General features: G+C 40.8%; 1 protein-coding gene across 2 annotated transcripts in view; it reads left to right on the forward strand.

Moving 5' to 3' along the window:
* Positions 1–19,844, forward strand: part of LOC141146676 (ATP-dependent 6-phosphofructokinase, liver type) — a 199,051-nt gene that overhangs the window by 169,420 nt on the left and 9,787 nt on the right. For both annotated transcript variants that reach the window (XM_073633124.1, XM_073633123.1), the window contains 4 exons: positions 742–906; positions 1,586–1,647; positions 4,496–4,607; positions 8,872–8,971. In XM_073633124.1, the coding sequence (XP_073489225.1) occupies positions 742–906; positions 1,586–1,647; positions 4,496–4,607; positions 8,872–8,971 (439 nt within the window). The remainder of the gene's footprint in view (positions 1–741; positions 907–1,585; positions 1,648–4,495; positions 4,608–8,871; positions 8,972–19,844) is intronic.

Here is a 19,844-nt window from a genome sequence, read left to right on the forward strand (position 1 = left end):
TTTTTTGAGCTTTGCCATTCTGCTACATTTTATAAAAGTCACACTAATGTGCTATAACAATACTTATGTCCTAAGAAGAAGGAAGGTGCAGGTTTCAGGATTTCAATTAAGTAAATAGATGCTCATTTAGTATGTACTACAGTGGCAGGCACCACCATTATGTGTGTACCGGAAAGAACCTGTCAAGACCTGCTGTCAGTTTGATATCCAGTGCCCTGATGTATGTACAGGAGCATATGTATCATTCATGATAATAAGTATTTGCAAAATTATTCCTGAACAAAAAGTTCCTTGACTGGGCTTCAGGACCACAATGAGGTTTAAGCTAAGAAGCGATGAGCTAATACCGTATATGTGTATGTGCAGAGGTGTGTGTGTGTATGAGGTGGTATCAAAAAGTTTTGAGACTAGTTTTGTAACATGCCAACAGATGGCAGGACAAGGCTGCACGCACAGTCACAGGGAGCACTGACCTTCATAAGTCAATGTGCCAAGGACATTGTCTTGTGTACATCTGTGCAATTGGTACTAATCTGACCACGTGCGTTACCATGTCTTTCTTTCATTTTGATACCACCTTGTGTGTGTTTGTATGTATGTGTGTATATACATATATATAATGTCCATCTGTTGCAAATAAAACATTTGAGTATACTGAAAAACCAAACTCTCTAAATATGTCCGTTGTGGCTTTGTTAGTTTATTTGAATTCAATATACTTTTTGTTTTAAATTTGAATAGAGCTGTGACCGTATTAAACAATCTGCTTCTGGAACAAAGAGACGTGTGTTCATCGTAGAAACTATGGGTGGATACTGTGGCTACCTTGCTACAGTGACAGGAATAGCTGTCGGTGCTGATGCTGCTTATGTTTATGAAGACCGGTTTAACATCCATGATCTTAAGGTGAGATGTATTGGTTTGGGACAACTACCATTTATTTGGCTGTGACCCATATATAAAAACTTGGATCATCACTCAAAGCACTGCTAAACTTCCCCCTGCAGTCCAAAGCACAGATCAGGTGCCAACGTTCAAACAAGCTCATCTAGGCTAGCTAACAGATCGGAAGACAGAAGATAGAAATGCCCCACATCAGAACCCAGCCACTATATAGAGGGGTAAAGCTACGGCTTAGTCTGTACTCCTGGCTGTGCTCCTCTGACATGTTTTGACCTGCCTATGTGGCTTAATCACAGAGATCTATGATTAAGGCCCATAGGCAGGACAAAACATGTCAGAGGAGCATAGCCAGGAATAGTTAAGAAGTGTGCAGCGTTTCTGTCTTCCGAACTACTATTTGGCTGTTATTTTTTTGTTTTTTGAAAAATGAGTAATGAGTAAAATTTCAAAATTCCCACTCCTGCTGGTCCAGCCCCCCTAAAGCCTGAAGGACAATAAACCAGCCCTTTGTTTAGAAAGTTTAGAGACCCCTGTTCTGAAGTACCAAGTGATACTGCAGTACATGCTTGGGTAACTGTGTGTTAGCAATGTGCTATATATTATATATTTCCTTTTCATGCCCTGTTTTCGATTTGCATACAAAGCTTATTTATTCCTAATATGAGTTCTCCATCATTTTTAGTCAAATGTGGACCACTTGACTGAGAAAATGAAGACTGATATTCAAAGAGGACTTGTGCTGAGGTATATGTACATTTTTTTTTAACTTTAATTTAGTAGCATAGTCATTGTGTGGAAGTAGGTTAACCTGTAAGTATGGATGTGGTTTGAAGGAGAAAACAGAAGCACCCAAAAGGTGTAGAGCGTATACAAACTTTGCAAGAACAGTGCACTGAGACAGGACCTTAGTGCTGCAAGGCACCTGTCCTAACCAAGAAGCCACCATGCAGCCTTGTTCATTTGTTTTACAGCTTTTCAAATCTTAATTATTTAAATCTGGTACATTGGTTTGTTTAAAGTACTATAGATCACTGTATTCAAACTCTTGTTTTTATATACCGTATTTATCGGCGTATAACACGTACAGGCATATAACATGCACCTTCACTTTAACAAGGAAGTTTCTAGAAAGCCTCTGCTGCCTCTAAATTGCCCATCAATGCACCCTGCTCAGTGCCCATCTGCAGCCTCTAAATTGCCCATCAATGCACCCTGCTCAGTGCCCATCTGCAGCCACTAAATTGCCCAACAATGCAGCCTGCTCAGTGCCCATCTGCAGCCTCTAACGTGCACATCATTGCACCCTGCTCAGTGACCATCTGCAGCCATTAAATTGCCCATCAATGTACCCTGCTCAGTGCCCATCTGCAGCCTCTAAATTGTACATCAATGCACCCTGCTCAGTGCCCATCTGCAGCCTCTAAATTGCACATCAGTGCACTCTGCTCAGTGCCCAACAATGCAGCCTCTAAATTGCACATCAATGCACCCTACTCAGTGCCCATCTGCAGCCACTAAATTGCCCAGCAGTGCTGCCTGCTCAGTGCCCATCTGCAGCCACTAAATTGCCCAGCAGTGCTGTCTGCTCAGTGCCCATCTGCAGCCTTTAAATTGCACATCAATGCACCCTGTTCAGTGCCCATCTGCAGCTACTAAATTGCCCAACAATGCAGCCTGTTCAGTGCCCATCTGCAGCCTCGCCTTTCCCATCATTTCAGCCTTGCCAGTGTTGGATTACACAGAGCTGTGATCTCCTGTGTACTCGGCGCTCAGTCACTCACAGCCACGCGGGGCCAGGAGGCGTGGCTGTGCGTGATTGAGCGCCGGGATACACAGGAGAACGCGGCTGTGTGTAATCCAGCGGCACTCACTACTCCTCTTCCCTCAGAGACATCAGGGATTGGCTTATAACACGCACACACGATTTCCCCCCGATTTTCAAATAGTTTACCAGGGAATGTTTTCTTTTATATTTCTCAATTTGTTAAATGAAACAATGCTGAGGGTTTAACAACTTGCTGACCAGCCGCCGCAGTTGTACATGAGTAAAGGGTCCGGGGGTCAGGGTCACTCTGCAGTCCGAGCTGCTGTCCGTGTGGTAAGAAGCTGGCTTGACATAGCATAAGGGTCCTGCACCTCCTCGTTCCACCATCTCTAGGTGTGCTCATGGGCTCAAGGAGATAATCTTTGTCTTCTTTTTTAGAGAGTCTGGGGAGGGATACAGGTCTCACTCTCTTGCTTTTAATACTGCTCTTAATACAGCTTTATTACATAATTGAGGCATGTTGGTAATAGGAGGACCTACCATTTTTATGCCAGTGTAAAAGTCCTCCCTGACTTCTTATGTTGGTAAATGGACTCAAAGAAAAGGATTTTTAAAGTGAATACAAATAACCTAATTTTTAGTGTAATTACTATTATGTGTGACCGCCTTCCCTTAGTTTGTTTAGTGAAATATTTGTATGGTTGGAAAATGCATTCCATATGTGGCCTGTCTCGGATAAGGTTACACATTTAAGTAGAACCTAAGGGTATCAGACTTCATCATTGGATCTAGTGTAGTGGTCAAGTAATGCTAAACACTCTTATTTTTCACATTTGTCTTGACACCCCCTGTTTTTTTATAAACCACGCTTGTGTGTTCATCCAATAAAGGGTATTGCATTTCTAGAAAGAATGTCCATGTTTAACTTGGGACAGCTGCTTGTTTATGACACATTTGCATGTGTGCGCATTTATTGGGCAGACCAAGAGTAGGGATGATGGCAAAGTGGTCACTTGAGAATTTGTTGACATTCCTAGCAAATTTGCCATATGTGTGCACTATTGTGATGAGGTTTGAGATGTGAAGTCTAGCTATCTAAACAGTCTGACATTGATACATTTGGTGTATTATATAAATGTGTTTTTCAACTATTTGCAGCTGCAAGGAGAAGCGGGGTGTGTGTGTTTTTAGATCATGTTTGCTTGTTTTATTAAATCATTTGGATTGGTGGTGCAGCTTATATTTTGATTTGTATAGGCTTAGCATATATAAATAGACTTTGTGTGTATAGAACTTTTGTGGTCGATTTGCCTGCAAAGACACATTTCGAAGCCTGTGAGTACAGTGCCTTTATTTTCAAAGTTTTTAATAAGCTTGATGGTACAGGAAGCAAAAAAGAGGGGAAATTAAACACAGAACACTTTCAATATAATATACAGTACATTTATCTTAAAAACAGTAGAAAGGGAAAAAAGAATTGCACCCCTTCAAATACCTTTCAGTTTGGGTAATGTGTTTTCCACTTATTTTAAATGCAGTTGTGTTAGATAAATAGCCCAAATTCTTTTTTTTTTTTTTTTTGAGACTTGTATGATTGCTATCATGCACATTAAACTTGCACTGCTTGTACTTATATTTTTCTGTTGATATTGGTATTTCCATTTTTTTTTTTTCTTTTTTTTTTTGCTCAAGGTATTGAATTAACTCCTTTTTCATTATATTTCTCTATTTATTTATTTTTTTATATATATATTCTTAAACTAAAATAAAAATGACAGAGGAAGGATGAATATGTATTACAAAAGTAGAACATTGTTTCTATTTTAGGAATGAAAAATGTCACGACTACTACACCACAGAATTTCTGCATAATCTTTATTCATCTGAAGGAAAGGGTATTTTTGACTGTCGAACCAATGTGCTTGGGCACCTACAGCAGGTATGTTTTAAAAAAACAAAACAAAAAAAAAACCTGGTGGCTTCAAAAATTTCCACTTCTTTATGGATGCATGTAAGGCCCCTTTCACACGGGGCTGTCCGTTTTTACTACTCCGCTTACTCAGCGGGGATCGCTCCGTTGATCCCCACTGAGCCAGCGGATGACAAGTCCGGACCTGTCAGTCCGCTCTCCCCTATAGAGGGATCAGATGATTATGGACCACCTGTCCATTTTCATCCGATCCGCCAGACGGATGGAAAATAGGACATCCATCCGTCGGGAAGGAAAAGATGTCAGCGGACATGTCACTGCTGACATCCGATGCTCCATAGAGCTGTATGGAGCGACCGTTCAGATCCGCCTGAAAACTGACAGGCGGATCTGAACGGTCCGCATGTGTGAAAGGGGCCTTACAGTACATCTGATGGCATATAATACTACAGGTAGAAAATGTATATGTTTTATATACATTTTTATGTATTGACTCCATTTAATTGGCTGCTTTATGAAAGTGCAAGCTACAGTAAGACCCCTTTCACACTGAGGCAGTTCTCAGGCGTTTTAGCGCTAGAAATGTAAAAAGCACTCCACAAACGCCCCTGCCTATTGAAATGAATGGGCAGCACTTCTGAAGCGCTCTGAAAACACCGCAAAATGGGTGTTTTTTTTTTTTCGGGTCACTTTATCACGTGACCTTAAAATAAACGCCCCAGTACCGCCCGAAAGCGCCCGCTAAAGCACCGCAAAATCGACCGGCTCTTTAGCGCTGTTTTAGCGGCGCTTCAGTGTGAAAGGCGTCTTAAAATACTACATTTACTGATCCTTTGAAATGCTATAACTCAGTGTATTGTGTTCGCATTGACCACTATGAAAAGTTTTTGCAGATCAGTCCTATGTTACCCTATGGGTCAGTTCAAATGTATGCACTGCATTTTGAAAAATGAAGCAAGTTTGTTTTCTGTGCATTTTCATTCGCTGTGAAGCCTATAGAAATCTATGGCATTGCCAACCAACTCATAATAATGCATAAAAAATGCACAGTATTGGATAAAGAAAACATGTTTTAACAAGCTACAATGGATGTTAAAAATGCATCAAACAATGGGTGCACATAGATGTAAACCTGACCTAAAGCATTTACCACGTGATGCACTTATAATATTATTACTTTTTATAACAATAGTCTGCAAAATTTTCAGTAGAAAACCTAATAACAGTAATTTTTATCTTGGCTAACACAAATGGCTTTTTTCTAATTGTCCATTAAAGGACATCATTTGAAGTATTTTGGTACATTTAGTTATGTTGCTGCTTTCACTAGAGGACTCTAGCGAAATCTGTACGGGTAACTCACTATAACCCCTCACTCTCCTAGGATTCCATGTTATTTGCTAGTGTCCTAGGAGAACAGACCTCTGTTCTCTGCTTTTAAGACCTTTTTTACTTCAAGCAAGATTCTTTAGTTTCTACAGAGCCATTCGGGCTTATTTTACAGCTGTAATATGCCAACTGGGCACTGGACTCTGTTAAGCACTCTCCTAGACATCCTTGGTGTAATGTGTGAGTTAGCTGCAGAGTGATTTATAAGTCCAGGGCTGAAGTTCACCCATCTGGTGGAGCTCTATCCCTGAAGCCTTCTTGGAGAGGGTAAAGTTTAGGTGGATGAGGCATGTCTCCTGAATCCTGTCAAACCGCCCCTAGAGTGTCCCAGTTGTAGGGGCTGCAGGTCTTAATACCAGCGCTGGGTAAGTCAGGGCTTTTAACCTTTTACTCTGGGAGCCTGGTGTTTACTTGTGTCCTCAATTATGTTTTGTCCAGCAATACTCTGTGAAGGAGAGGTTCCTAAAAAGTGGACTATCCATTAAGCAGAGCAGTCCATTTCTTGTCTTAACAGTGCTCAAACTGTCCCTGTTGAGGTCATCCCCATGTTTAAAGGCCCAGTGAATAAAAGGCTAGAACCCTTTCTAATGCCTCACTCCTCATCACAGATCCCGCATTGCAACCTGCTATGGCTAATAGCTCCCTTTTACCCCAGAACAAAACAAAAAAAACTTCAGCGAAACTACTGCAGAGGCTAAGAAAAGTTCCATTTTATTTCTGTCAGGCTTCTAAGACAAAGCCTGGAACCTAGTTCTGCCATAAGTCCTAGACCCCCAATTTCCTCCAAGTCCCTCCTCACAATGAAGAAGCGCCCCGTTTGTCAGTTGTGGGGATCTGTTGGTTTTTGCAGTCATTTTTTCAGTGGATACAGCCCAGTTCAAGGTTTTCCTTGGATTGGAAAGTTTTATCGATGGAAGCCAGCTGGAGAGAAGTCCTAGATGCCCTTTAGATAAAAGTGACTTGGTGGTCTGAGGAAGCTTGTATTCTGAAGCACAGGGTCATTCGACCAGGTTTCAGTCGAACAATGCCACTGCGGTTAGATTACACCTGTAATCGAGGCGAAAACAGAAGTCTTGCAGCTTAAAAAGAAGCAGATCTGGTTCTGCCTTGAGCAGAGCTCCATGTTTCAGCCCTGTCCATCGTTCACATCCCAGGTGTAGAAAACTGGCAGGTGCATTTCCTCAGTCATCAAAGTCCAGACTCTGGAGAAAGGCCTCTCCACCCAGAGATGTTTCAAAACCTCTGTCAGAGGTAGAGGACACTGGACTTGGTTCACAGATAGGGATCCTCTAGCCTTAACACTAGATGCTCTGGTAGCTCTGTGGGATCAGTTCAACCTGATCTATGCCTTTCATATTTCAAATGCTTTTTATTGAATTTTTTTCTTTTTAAGTTAAGAACATACAACTAACAGATCCTGGCTGTTACTCCTGGAGTATCATTAATACATTACTAAGCAAAAAGACAAAAACAAGCTATATGTCGCATGTTGTTTCTGCATTTAACATATCACCAGAAGTGCAAATTTGTTTCAGTATAATATGTCGTCCTATTCTTCATTCAATTTCAAAGAAGTTGAAGCCGAACCACAGAGGTCTTAAATGTAAGTAATAGAATATCAGATTTTAAAAACTTAACAGCCTTCTATACATGTCAAAGCACTTAGATTGTTGGGAGATGCAGGATCACAGTAATTTTTCAGTACAATTAGAAACATTGAAAAAATAAAGCTATGCTGTCAGTGCCGGTTCACACAGGGGTGACTTGTCAGGCGACCTAGCCGCCTGACAAGTCGCCTCCCGTTCTGTACAATGGAACCGTTCTAATAGGAGCGACGCAAGTCGCTCCGACTTAGAAAAAGGTTCCTGTACTACTTTGGGGGCGACTTGAGGCGACTTGCATAGACTTCTATACAGAAGTCGTTTTGCAAGTCGCCGTGGAAGTCGTGTGCAGGTTGCCTCGGTGAGGCGACCTGCAAGTCGTGCCGCCCCTGTGTGAACCGGGGCTCACTGACTCCAAAAGATTTGAATGTTTCTTTTATTGAAACGACCTCTGCTTAATAAGTGCAATAGGTGCCGATCTAGGTACTGATAGCCAAGGATCCCATAGTTTATTGAATTATTGTGGGTATCCACCTTTCTCTGTCAATGCTTACTCCACCAGTTCAGTTAGTGTTTCCTGGGGTTTTCAGCATCGGATATCTGTTTCTCAGATTTGCAAGGTGACCACCTGGTCTTCTGTGCACACATTTGTTTTGCCAGCTGGATGTTCAGGCCTCAGCTGATGCCAACCTCAGTCGTAGGGTTCTTCAAGTGCCTCTGAAGGCTCTTGGAGCCACCTCTGTGGATTTTGTGGGCTGTTAGTTTCACTTTGTGTGTTTGCTCACCCCTCAGTTGAGCTGCGTTTGGATATCCCAATGTACCTGAACACTTCATCTTGTGTTCCTTAATGTTTAAGAAAAATGATTTTTGGTTCATCGTAAAATCCTTTTTCTTGGAGTATTTTAAGGCACACAAGTTCCTTCCTTCTGTTCTTATGATCCACTCCTACTATTGCTTGGAATGGAAACATGCTGGAAGTGGGAAAGCTGTACTGGATTGTCCCTACAGATTTGTTTTCCAATGTCTAATTTCCTGAGGGCAGCCACATAATCGAATGTAATGGAATACTTCCGCTTGTGTTCCCCAATGTAATCAAATTCCAATTTTTAAACTGTGTATTCTTTTAAGTGTTTAGTTATATAGCTTTGAAAAATATTACGACTGTAATTTTCTTTTTTGCATGCTTTGATTTATGGTTTATAATGATACTTTAAGTAAAAATATTTTATATAATATTAGTAAGAATATAATGTTAATAGTGGTGTTTACCTTTTATTGCTTAGGGTGGTTCCCCTACTCCTTTTGATCGCAATTATGGAACAAAACTAGGAGTCAAGGCTGTACTATGGATTTCTGAAAAACTGAGAGAGTCTTATCGCAGGGGTAAGGGGAACTCCAGGATCAAAGCAGTCACTATGGATATTTTTGTTTTTACCAGAAAGTTGCTATGCTTATAACCCCCCAAATATTGTGACCCATATTCTTTTTCTATTTCGATCATTTTTATTGCCACAGAAAATTTTTCACAGAAAAAAATGAAGTAGTAGTATATACATGTAATAATAGTGATTAACATGTATAAATAAGTGGCCCATATCGTGAACTTGGTATGGAGGTATTCACTTTTAGGTCATTACAGAATACTAGGGGGCAATTTTTATCTCCTGGAGGTAAAGTGATTTAACCTTCACATATGGAAAGGCTTCTTCACAGTAAGAATTTTAAAAATGTGAAAAAGACTCCCTCAAAAACTGGTTCTGGCCAGCATAGAAATATGCACAAAATATAACTGGATACTAATATTTAGAGGTAGTAATGTCATGCATAGTTGATCCAGGGAATATCCAATTGCCTCATGGGGTATGAGGAATTAATTTTCTTTCCCCCAATTGGAGCAAATTAAATTCTGATACCTCTGGATCAACTGTGGGTAGGTTTCTATTTGTGGTGTTTTTTATTTTATTTGTTGAACTAGATAGACTGGTGTCTTTTTTTCAATGGTGTTTCATTGCTACATAGCTTTTCCAGTGCAGTTAGTTTCGTATCATCTCTCAGTGGGTGTGGTATTGTGCTTACTAAGTGCCTTAATTGATTGTAGTTCCATTCATTCATCTTCCATCCGTTCCTTTCCTCTAATTCTACTCGTGTTCTTATTTTGCCATTTCTAATGATATCTTTTAATTGTGGATTACATATACCTTGAGTTCCAAATATTTCCTTCCCGGGGGTGAAGAAATTCGATCCTGTGAGTGCTAATAGTGGTGAATTGTATTTCCATTCATTCTTTAAGTGGATGGTGTCCCAAATTTTTAATACATTTTTTGTTATTTCATGTGTGTCTGTGTCCAGTGTTCTATATTTCCGTGGAATCCAAATAATCTTATGCAACGTGACTCCGCTTATTATGTTTTCCATTTCAACCCATTTTTTTTTCATTTTTCTCATTTGTCCACTCTAACATTCGTGTTAATACTATGGCTTTATAGTACCTGCTTATATCTGGAGCGGCCAGACCTCCGTGCTCCTTTTTCCTTGTAATCAGCGTGTATTTGATTCTTGGTTTTTTATTAAGCCATATGTATTTTAACAGCATTGTTTTAATTATTTTAAAAAAACTCTGGGGGATCTTAACTGGTAACATCTGTGTTCTGTAATTTATTTTAGGTAATATCATCATTTTAAACATATTTATTCTTCCAATCCATGAAAGTGGCTGTATTCTTAACTTTTTCATTTCTTCTTGACCTCATTGATCAGTGGGATAAAGTTTGCCTGGTAGATCTTTTCAGCTCTAGGAGTTATTTTGATTCCAAGGTAGTTTAGTTCTTTTACCCAAGTAAATGGGAATTCTTTTTGTAAAAACTGAACTTCCTTTTTCTCTAATCCTATATTTAATATTTTCGTTTTTATTGGGTTAATTTTGAAGTTTGACAATTCTCCATATTTTTTTATTTCTTTCAGTATGTTAGGGAGTGACACTCTTGGGTTAGATACGTACATCAAGATGTCGTCCGCATAGGCTGCGATCTTATGCTCTTTTCCTCCTAATCTTGCTCCTTCCACCTCTTTGTTATTGCGGAGTGTTGCTAGTAGTGGTTCTAAAGCTAATACGTATAATAGTGGAGACAATGGGCAGCCTTGCCGTGTTCCGTTCTGCATCTTAATTCTTGGAGAGAGTCTACCGTTTACTTTTACGACTGCCGTCGGGCCATTATACAAATTTGTTATCCACTTCATCATTTTTGTCCCGATGCCCAAGTGCCGCAATGTATCCATCATGAAACCCCAGTCTACCCTGTCAAATGCTTTTTCTGCATCTAATGACAGGAATAGAACTGGGGTCTCATTCTGCACCTTCTTGTGCAACATCAGTATTGATTTTAGGCTGTTGTCCCGGCCCTCTCTCCCCGGGACAAAACCTGTCTGGTCCGGGTTAATCCACTGTGGGATTAATTTTTTCATCCTGGTGGCAAGGATCTTGGAGTACAGCTTCGTGTCGGCGTTCAGTAGGGCTATTGGCCTGTAGCTTGAACAGTTAACTTTGTCTTTCCCGTCTTTTGGTAGTATTGTAATATGAGCTAGCAATGATTCGCTTCTTATTTCTTCTTCTTCCCCTATGGAATTCAAATATTCTACTAATTTTGGAATTAGCTGTTCTTCAAATTTTTTATAATATTTGACCGTAAACCCGTCTGGTCCTGGGCTTTTTCCTGCGGGCGTTTCCTTTAATGCCAGTTTTATCTCTTCTTGCGTGATATTTTTTTCCAGTTCTTCTAATTGGTCTATTTTTATTTTTGTAAATTTGCTTTTATTAGATATTCTTGTACCTTCTTTGTTCTTGTATTCGCTTCTTTCCAACTTTCCTGTCCTTTTATTGCATATAGGGAACTGAAGTATTTTTGAAATGTTATCGCTATATCCGTGGTTTTATTTACCACTTCTCCTTTTTCGTTTTTATTCTTCTCAATATAATTCAGAGACTTCTTTTTTTTTACCAAATTTGCAAATATTTTCCTGATTTGTTACCCCATTTGAATTTTTCTTGAACTACTCTATTATACTCCTTCCTTTCTTCTTGTTCCATCCAGTCTTTTAATTGCTCTCTCTTTTGAGATAATAGGCTGAAGATTTTATTATTTATTTGATTTTTATGTTTTCGTTCCAGTTCGTAGATTTCCTTAATCAATTGCTGCATATTTTTTTTCCTTTCTTGTTTTTTTTTTGCCCTATGGCAATTAATTTGCCCCTAATAACGGATTTATGTGCCTCCCATATTGTTGCTTTCGGGACCCCTGGTGTATCGTTTTCCTCGAAGTATCTTTTAATTTCTTCTGTGATGCTTTTTTCGGTCTCGGGGTCTTCTAATAGATTTTAATTGATTCTCCATGGCCCCCTTTCATGGACTTCTCCTTTTATTTTCATTTTCAACATTATTGGGCTATGATCTGAAGCGGTTATTATACCTATTTTTGTTTTTTCTATTTCTTCCAGATTTCTATGTTCGACCATGATGTAGTCCAGTCTGGAGTAACTTTTGTGTACTGTTGAGTAATATGTGTAGTCCTTTGTACTGGGGTGCTGGATTCTCCACGGGTCTATTAGTTGCTGTTCTTATAGTATTCTTCTTAATTTCTTTAGTTGTTTTACTTCTTTGTCCCTTACTATTGAGGTACTGTCTATTTTATTGTCCATGCTGAAGTTGAAGTCTCCGGCTAATATTAATTTTCCTTGTTTGAATTCCATTAGTACTTTTATTATATCAATCAAATATTTTTTAGGGTTCTTGTTAGGGCAGTAGACATTGGCCAATGTATATTTTACCCCCTGTATAGTTCCTGTAATAAAAAGATATCGACCCTCCGGATCTATTTTTCTTTGATCTATTAGGAAACGTACATTTTTCCCTATACCGATGGCTACTCCTTTGGCCCTTCTTATTGGCAAGTCTCCTTGATACCATGTTGGTATGTTTCTTGAATATATTTTGGTATTCGAGTTTTGAGAGATATGCGTCTCCTGTAGGAAAATTATTTCTGCTTTACTTTTTTCTAGTTCTCGGAGAATGATGTTTCTGTTCCCCGGGGAATTTAGACCTCGGACATTAAAGGAGGATATTTTTATACTGTTTACGTTTTCCATTCTTATTTCTTTTTTTTTTCTTTTTTCTTTCCTTCCCCGCCCGTCCTCCGCCCCCCCCCCCCGGTCCTCTTAGAAGATCGGGTGGAGGGGACACCCGGCCGACACTCGGGGCCTCCTCATCTCTTATCTCAGAATAGGTGCGCCTATGTAACCACTCATATGGATCAGCCCTCCCCCCCCCCCCCCCCTCCTTCCCTCCCTTTTCCCTCCTCCCTCCCTCCCCCTCCCTTTTTTCTGATATGGGTTTTTTACCCCCATATTCTCTAGAGCTGAGAGCATTTTCCTTTGATTTGTGGGGCACACTCTGCCCCCTCTGCTCTATTTAATTTGAGGCGGAGCTCTGCGGGACACCCTATTCCCCCCCTCTCCTAAACACTAATAGGGCGACTTCCTGTCCACTTCATGGGTCCCTGTCTCCCTCTCCCTGCTTTTTTATTATATTTTGCCAATCCTTTCACTTTCCCCTTTTTTTTCTTTTCTTTTTTTTTTTTTTTCTTCTCCTTCCTTTCCTTCCCACCAACCCCAGCTCCCCCCCTTTCCACTCTAAGGCCCCCTGTATCCTTGTGTGGTATTTTCTCAGTTATTAGTTTCCTCGTGCTTCCACATCCTGATGTCTGTTCCTTGAATTTAATTGCCATTGCATGTCATCTCCTGCCGTTATTCGCTCCTGTCTATTTGCATATTTTTCCAGTTCTGGGGGAGGGATTTCTAATTTATTACAAAAGTCCGGAATCTCCTCCACAAATCTTAGCCTCGCACTTCTTCCGTTTTTCTTTGCTATTAAACATGCTGGGAAACCCCAGTTGTATTGAAATTCTTGCTCCCGAAGGATTCCTAGTAATGGTTTTAGTGTCCGTCGTCTTTTCAACGTTTCTTGAGACAAATCTTGGAATATTTGTAATTTAGCTTCTGCAAACTCTATTTGTGTTTTCTTCTTTAGGTTTATCCAGATCTGTTTTTTTTCTTCCCATTTTTCAAGGCGAACTATTACATCTCTAGGTGTTTCCCTTGAGAACCGTTGAGGTTTTTTCACTCGGAAAACACTTTCTATTCCTATTATGTTGGTTACATCCTTTCCTAAGATTTGATTGAAAAGTATATTCATTTTTTCTATTAGGTTTTCTGCTTGTTCTGTTTCCGGTAGCCCACGTATTCTCAGGTTTTTCCTTTTATTTCTGTTTTCTTGATCTTCTATTTTATATGATTGTTCCTGTTGTTCCCGTTTTAATTTCCTTATTTCCTCTTCCAGGTCCTTTATGTTCTTTTGGTGTAGGTCTACTTTGATCTCTACTTCTTCCACTCTATTTAACATATATCCCATGTCTTTATGTAGTGTTGCCATCTCTGCTTTTAGGGAATTCTCTAGTGCCGCAAACATTTTTTCCATGTCCTTTTTTGTTGGCAACTGTGGCCCTTGTTGTCCTTCCTCTTTTCCTCTTTCTTCCTCTCCCATTTCTGGCTCCGTTCTGGATTCTGAGAGGTGGCTGGTTTCTGTTTGTACTTTATACTGGCCTTTTTTATCCTTATTGTCCTTCTCTTTTATATCCGTTTGTCTGCCCTTTGAACCCACTTGTTTCTCTCCTTCTCCGATTCCTTGTTGTATATACCTGTTCATCGGGCCCGGACTTGGGCCTAGGCTGGTCCTAGGTGATTTCGGTATTGCTCCCGCACTTCTAGTTGTTTTCCCCTTCATTTTTATTTCTATGGCTGGATTTATGAGATCTTCAAGGCTACCTTCCAGAATACCCCTTGATTGGATTCTCTTAATGATGGTAAAAATCTCCCAGCCTTCCTAAGTTGGCTTACTTGTGCTCCGATCTCACACCCACCATCCTCCCCACAGTCCAATAATAGAAATATTTAATGAGAAATGAGTAGTCCCCGCTTTCCAGAGATATGTCGCTACTTTAAATACATCAAGCATCGGTGTTAATCAAGTGTTTAAGCCATGATATTTAGGTGCTTTAGGAAAAAAAAAAAAAAAAGAAAAAAAACACCCCTGCAGCAGCAAGCAGGTGGGGGCTGAGAAACAGTTCTTCTGTTGGCTTGTCTTTCTTTCTCCTTCTTCTTCTCTTCTCCCCTGTTCCCCCCCTGTCCTTATTATTTTCCTTGGCTCACTTGATTCTGCTTTTTCAACTCTCTTACCCTCGTTTACTTACATTTACAATCATTTACTTTCACTTTTCATTTTATTTCATTTTGTATCAGTGTGATCTTTCCCTTTCCCTTTCTTTTTACTCCACTGCTTTCCCTTTGTCTGTTCTCTTCAAAACAATTGCAAAAATAGTATTAGGATGCACACATTATAAGACATAAGCAAAATGCTAAAAACACTTAGAATAATATACATCTCCATCCACCAGTTGTATATTAAGCCAAATGGTCCTGCCCAGGGCTACTATTATAAATTGTGGGGTCCTGTACAGCCTACTTGACACGAAAATCATTATTAGTGGACACAAACACAACATACCTTACAAAATTATGGGCGGGGCAGGAAGGTACAGTACGGGAGGAGCTGAAAGGCACATTACAGGGGGGGAGGCAGGAAGGCACAGTATGGGGGACAGGAGGGCACAGTGGTTAGGAGAGCACAGTACAAGGGGGAGCAGGAAGGTACAGTATAGGCGCAGTAATGTAGAATACAGATATGGTCTACTTAAGCAGAGCTGTGCAGGGAAGCTGCTGTCACAGATCCTACCTATTCTGTCAGGCTTTCACTGGGCTAAATCTACAACTGGAATGACATCTCTCCCTCTACTCTCCCCTCCAGAGTTTCTCACTCTGTTCCAGCTCTTTGCAGAGGTTAAGGAAGAACCCTGAGGCAGAGTATCTTTTTACTGCTGCTGTTTGTGTGGGATGTATACTGCGTCAATCACATGGGATGAATAGGAAAGGAGGGTCAGCAGGGATTGGCGCAGTACACCACCTGCCCACACAAGCAGTAGTAAGGTGCTCTGCTTCAGGGTTCTTCCTTAGCCAATGAAAAAAAATGGGGAGGGGCTGGGAATTATGGGGTAGGAGAGGAGGAGGGGGGAGTGGGTAAGAGATGATGGATGGATAGAAAAGAACTGGAGTGAAACTGGGGGATCCTGGTCTGTATAGGGATAAAAAAAGGAGGATTTGTGCTGGCATGAGGGACGGGGGAGGAGAGAAAAATAAATGAGTCAGGGGGACTGGAGAGGGATGGTCAGGGATGGGGACTACTGTTGGCTATTGAGGTATAGCCACAATATAATCAAAGCGACTGGCTGACAGATGGGGGGGAGAGGGAGTGATCTCCATTGAATAGTAAAGAAACAGTGTTGGGGTGTGTGCAGGGTGAGGGATTCTGGCCATTTACAGTGTTTGTGTATCCTGGTACACACACCTGTGTGAAGGTGAAGTACCTCCAAAGAAGAAGCAGATAGATGAGGAGGGAGGGAAAGTAAACTGGAGGGACTATTGTTGGGAAAGTGTCAGGAAAAATTTCCAGCAGGCTGGGCAAGAGGCTGTAAATATGCAGGGCTGCTAGATATCAGCAAACCTGTTGGCTGAGAGAAGGGAGTGAGGGATGACAAGGGCCTGAGAGGCAGTGTGACAGGCAGAGATAGATCTGTGTGAGAATGAAAAGGAGCAGGATGGGATAGTGAGTGAGGCGGGGAGGGAGAGAACAATTCAGACAGCTGGACATGAGGCAGATAACGGAAGTGTAGGAAAAGATCAGACCAAAGCGAGGAAAACTGTTGGCAGAAAACTGCGGGGGAGGAAACTTCAAGGACCCCTCATGCACCTAGGGCCCCTGGGCAGTTCTCAGGTGCTTAGTCCTGTCAATTCCCTGTTTTCCCCCCTACAGCGCTGCCTGCTTTTGTCTCCCTCCAGACACTGCAGGGGGATCATATGTGGCCCAGACAGGGAGGCGGATCAGTGCAGTGTGGCAATTACTAAAACGATAACCTGTATGTCTCTCCCTCCAGCAGCTGAAAGACAGTTGGAGGGAGAGAAACCGGCTTTTAGCTGCTGGAGGGAGAGACATACAGATCATCGTTTCAGTAATTGCCACACCAATCCGCCTCCCAATACAATACAATAAATTCACAAGTACATTAAAAAAATCATTAACGTATATATCGGAGGTGAACTGCAGCTATATCAAACAACTAAATAAGTACAGCGCTAATGTTGCAAAAAGCAAGTTTGCATAAATAAATTATATAAATGTGACTTAAACATAAATATATCAAATAAACAGAGATTCATATGTGGTGAAATGTGAATCAAACAAAGAAAAAGTGAAATTTCTAAAAAAAAATGCTGGTATGGTGAAAAGTGTGCTAGTATGGTGACTATACCATAAGTAAAATGAGAGATAGAAATGTTGAACAAAAACACATCAAATAAACAAGGATTAACACATAGTGAATGTGAGTCCAAACTCAGAAATAATGAGAGTAATTTCTGAAAAATGTGCTAGTATAATAATGTGCTAGTATAATAACTGCATTATAAACAAAGTCCAAAAAGCAAAAATGGTGAATTATAAAGTCCAAAGAAATCCAATTAGATGTGCAGTCCCGTTAGACATATGGGGGATTCCATTCACCGGTATGAACTGTGAAGGGAAAAACAGAAGTACCACCACCGTAAACAGGGGGAAGCTTACCAGATCTTATTGACTTGGCGGGGTTTACACCACCCAAGCCTGCAGAGCTTATTAGGTTGAACACTTCTGTTGGAAACAACTGGTCCTAGATCTGTATCAATCAATCGACCTTGGACTGTCACTGAATAGTGACTTGAAGGCTCCAATCATCGTGAGGAGGATGGAAGGTAAATGCCAGGAGGGATGTATCATGCAATGAAAAAATGAGCTAACATAGTGTAATACCGTATAAGGCAACTTGTTAAAAATAGAATAAAACACTCACATTTGGAAGAGTAGAAAAAGAGCATGTATATAACAAAGAGCGATGCAAGCAGGAGGTCCACCCAACGAGTTTCAACTCCACGGTCGTCTGGGGTGTGGACCAACAGCATCGCTTATAAAGTGAAAATGACCCCAGAACCTGCTAAACGCCGGAAATGGCTCCACATGACATCACTTCCGGTTCCTGTGTCACGATCCCGGAAGGAAATGGATACCTAGATATTTCAGGTCAACATTATGTGCGTGTCTCCATAGTATGTGACATAGAATAAAAAGGTGGATAAAGTACAGTGCCCAGCCCTGCAAATACAAGATACCCTCATGTCGAACCAACACTTCCTCGTAATGAAAACGAGGCTTGGTTTGGTGATGTCTGTCATACAATATGACCAAGCCTCATTATGAGAACGAGGTTTGGAGTTAAGAATATGTGTAATGGCCGTCGAATAGGCTAGACAAGCATCGCTATGAAAACGAGGCTTGGTTAGATGGTGTCCGTTTAATATGGGAAACCAATCCTCTTCATGAAAACGAGGCCTGGTATAGTAACCTCCATTTGACTCGGTGAGATAAGCATGGTAGCATAGTAACCGAGCCTCGCCGTGTACACAGAGGGGCCGATCACATGCCATCCCGAGCCAATCAGCAGAGAGTAAATCACAATAACAGAAAAAATGTCCACCCGCCCCACAAAATGAAGAAAGTGCACATAATTAAGTTATTGATACTAAAGCCAACTTAGAGGATCAAGGTGTTCTATTGGATGTAAGTCCAACAGCAGCTGCACCAAGGTCTGGGGTCAACGGTCACAAATCAAATCAATACCGATAACTAAATATATAGACAAAAATGACCCTACTCCGAGAATTGAATGACAAACTTAAAACTAACATTGTTGACAACAATAGAAGGTGGGTTAGAAAATAGCCCATATACACAAATAAAATGATAAAATAAATTTATATGTTGAAAAATTCATAAAAAGGGGGGGCTTCCAGGTGATCTCAAAGAAAAAGTAGGCAGTTAAGCTCTATTTAAAAAAGAGTTAATGTCCCACTCTACTTCATTCCCTGTGGATGGTGGATCTGTAATTCATAGATCCAGAAGGTTTCCAGTCTGGATACCCCTCTCGTCCTAGCTCCACCCCTCCATGGGGCAATATATCTGTCAATAATAAGAAATTGAGTCCCTGTAGGGTCACGTTCATGGTGTTTTCGGTAGTGGCGAGCAACTGTATGTTTAGTACTACCAAGTTTTATTAGATTGATATGTTCAGTAACTCTAGCCATAAATGTTCGTATAGTTCTACCGACATATTGCTTCCCGCAAGGGCAAGTCAGTAAATATACCACATGGGTTGTGGCACAAGTACAAAAATACTTGATGGTATAAGATCGACCGGTTACCTTAGAGCTAAATTCCTTGGTTGCTCTACGACCACAGGAGTTGTGATGGCAGACCAAACACTTTTTGCAGGCGTAATAACCTATCCAATTGTGGAAAAATGTTGGCCTAACTGGGGGATTAATGATAGAAGGTGCAATCTTGCTTTTAAGTGAGGGTGCACCCCAGTAAATGATCTTGGGTCTCTCAGGTAGAATAGGACCAAGTATTTTGTCATTCCTCAAAATTCCCCAGTGCCGTTCAAAAATGTCTTTAATCTGTTTGTATTGGGTTGAGAACCCAGTAAGGAATGACCATTTAAAGTTATCATCTTCTCGCTGTGGTTTCTCTGCCAGCAATGAAACACTATCAGTATTCAGAACTATAGAAAGATCTCTATCTATGTCGGCCTGATCATACCCTTTGTCCGGGAATCTCTCCCTCAAGATGTTGGCTTGGGACTTGAAGGTGGCAGTGTCAGTGCAGTTTCTGCGAAGCCGCAGAAACTGACTTTTAGGAACTGAGCTCAGCCACGATTTGTGGTGGCAACTGTCTGTAGGTATAAACCCATTCCTATCAGTAGGTTTGAAGTGGGTACTCAGTATGAAATGTTGTTCTGATCTTTCGATCGCAAGATCCAAAAAGTTGATTTTGGAAGAACTGGATTGGTAAGTTAAAATAATACCTCGGTCATTATCATTAAGTCAGAAAGAATTCTTCCAATGATTCTGAGGTGCCAGCCCATAGGAGGAGGACATTGTCAATGTACCTGGCCCACAAAACCAAATGTGGGTGGGCCAGGGTATAGACGACATCCTCCTCCCACTT

Source organism: Aquarana catesbeiana, linkage group LG06, assembly GCF_042186555.1.
Source record: "Aquarana catesbeiana isolate 2022-GZ linkage group LG06, ASM4218655v1, whole genome shotgun sequence".
NCBI lineage: Eukaryota > Metazoa > Chordata > Amphibia > Anura > Ranidae > Aquarana > Aquarana catesbeiana.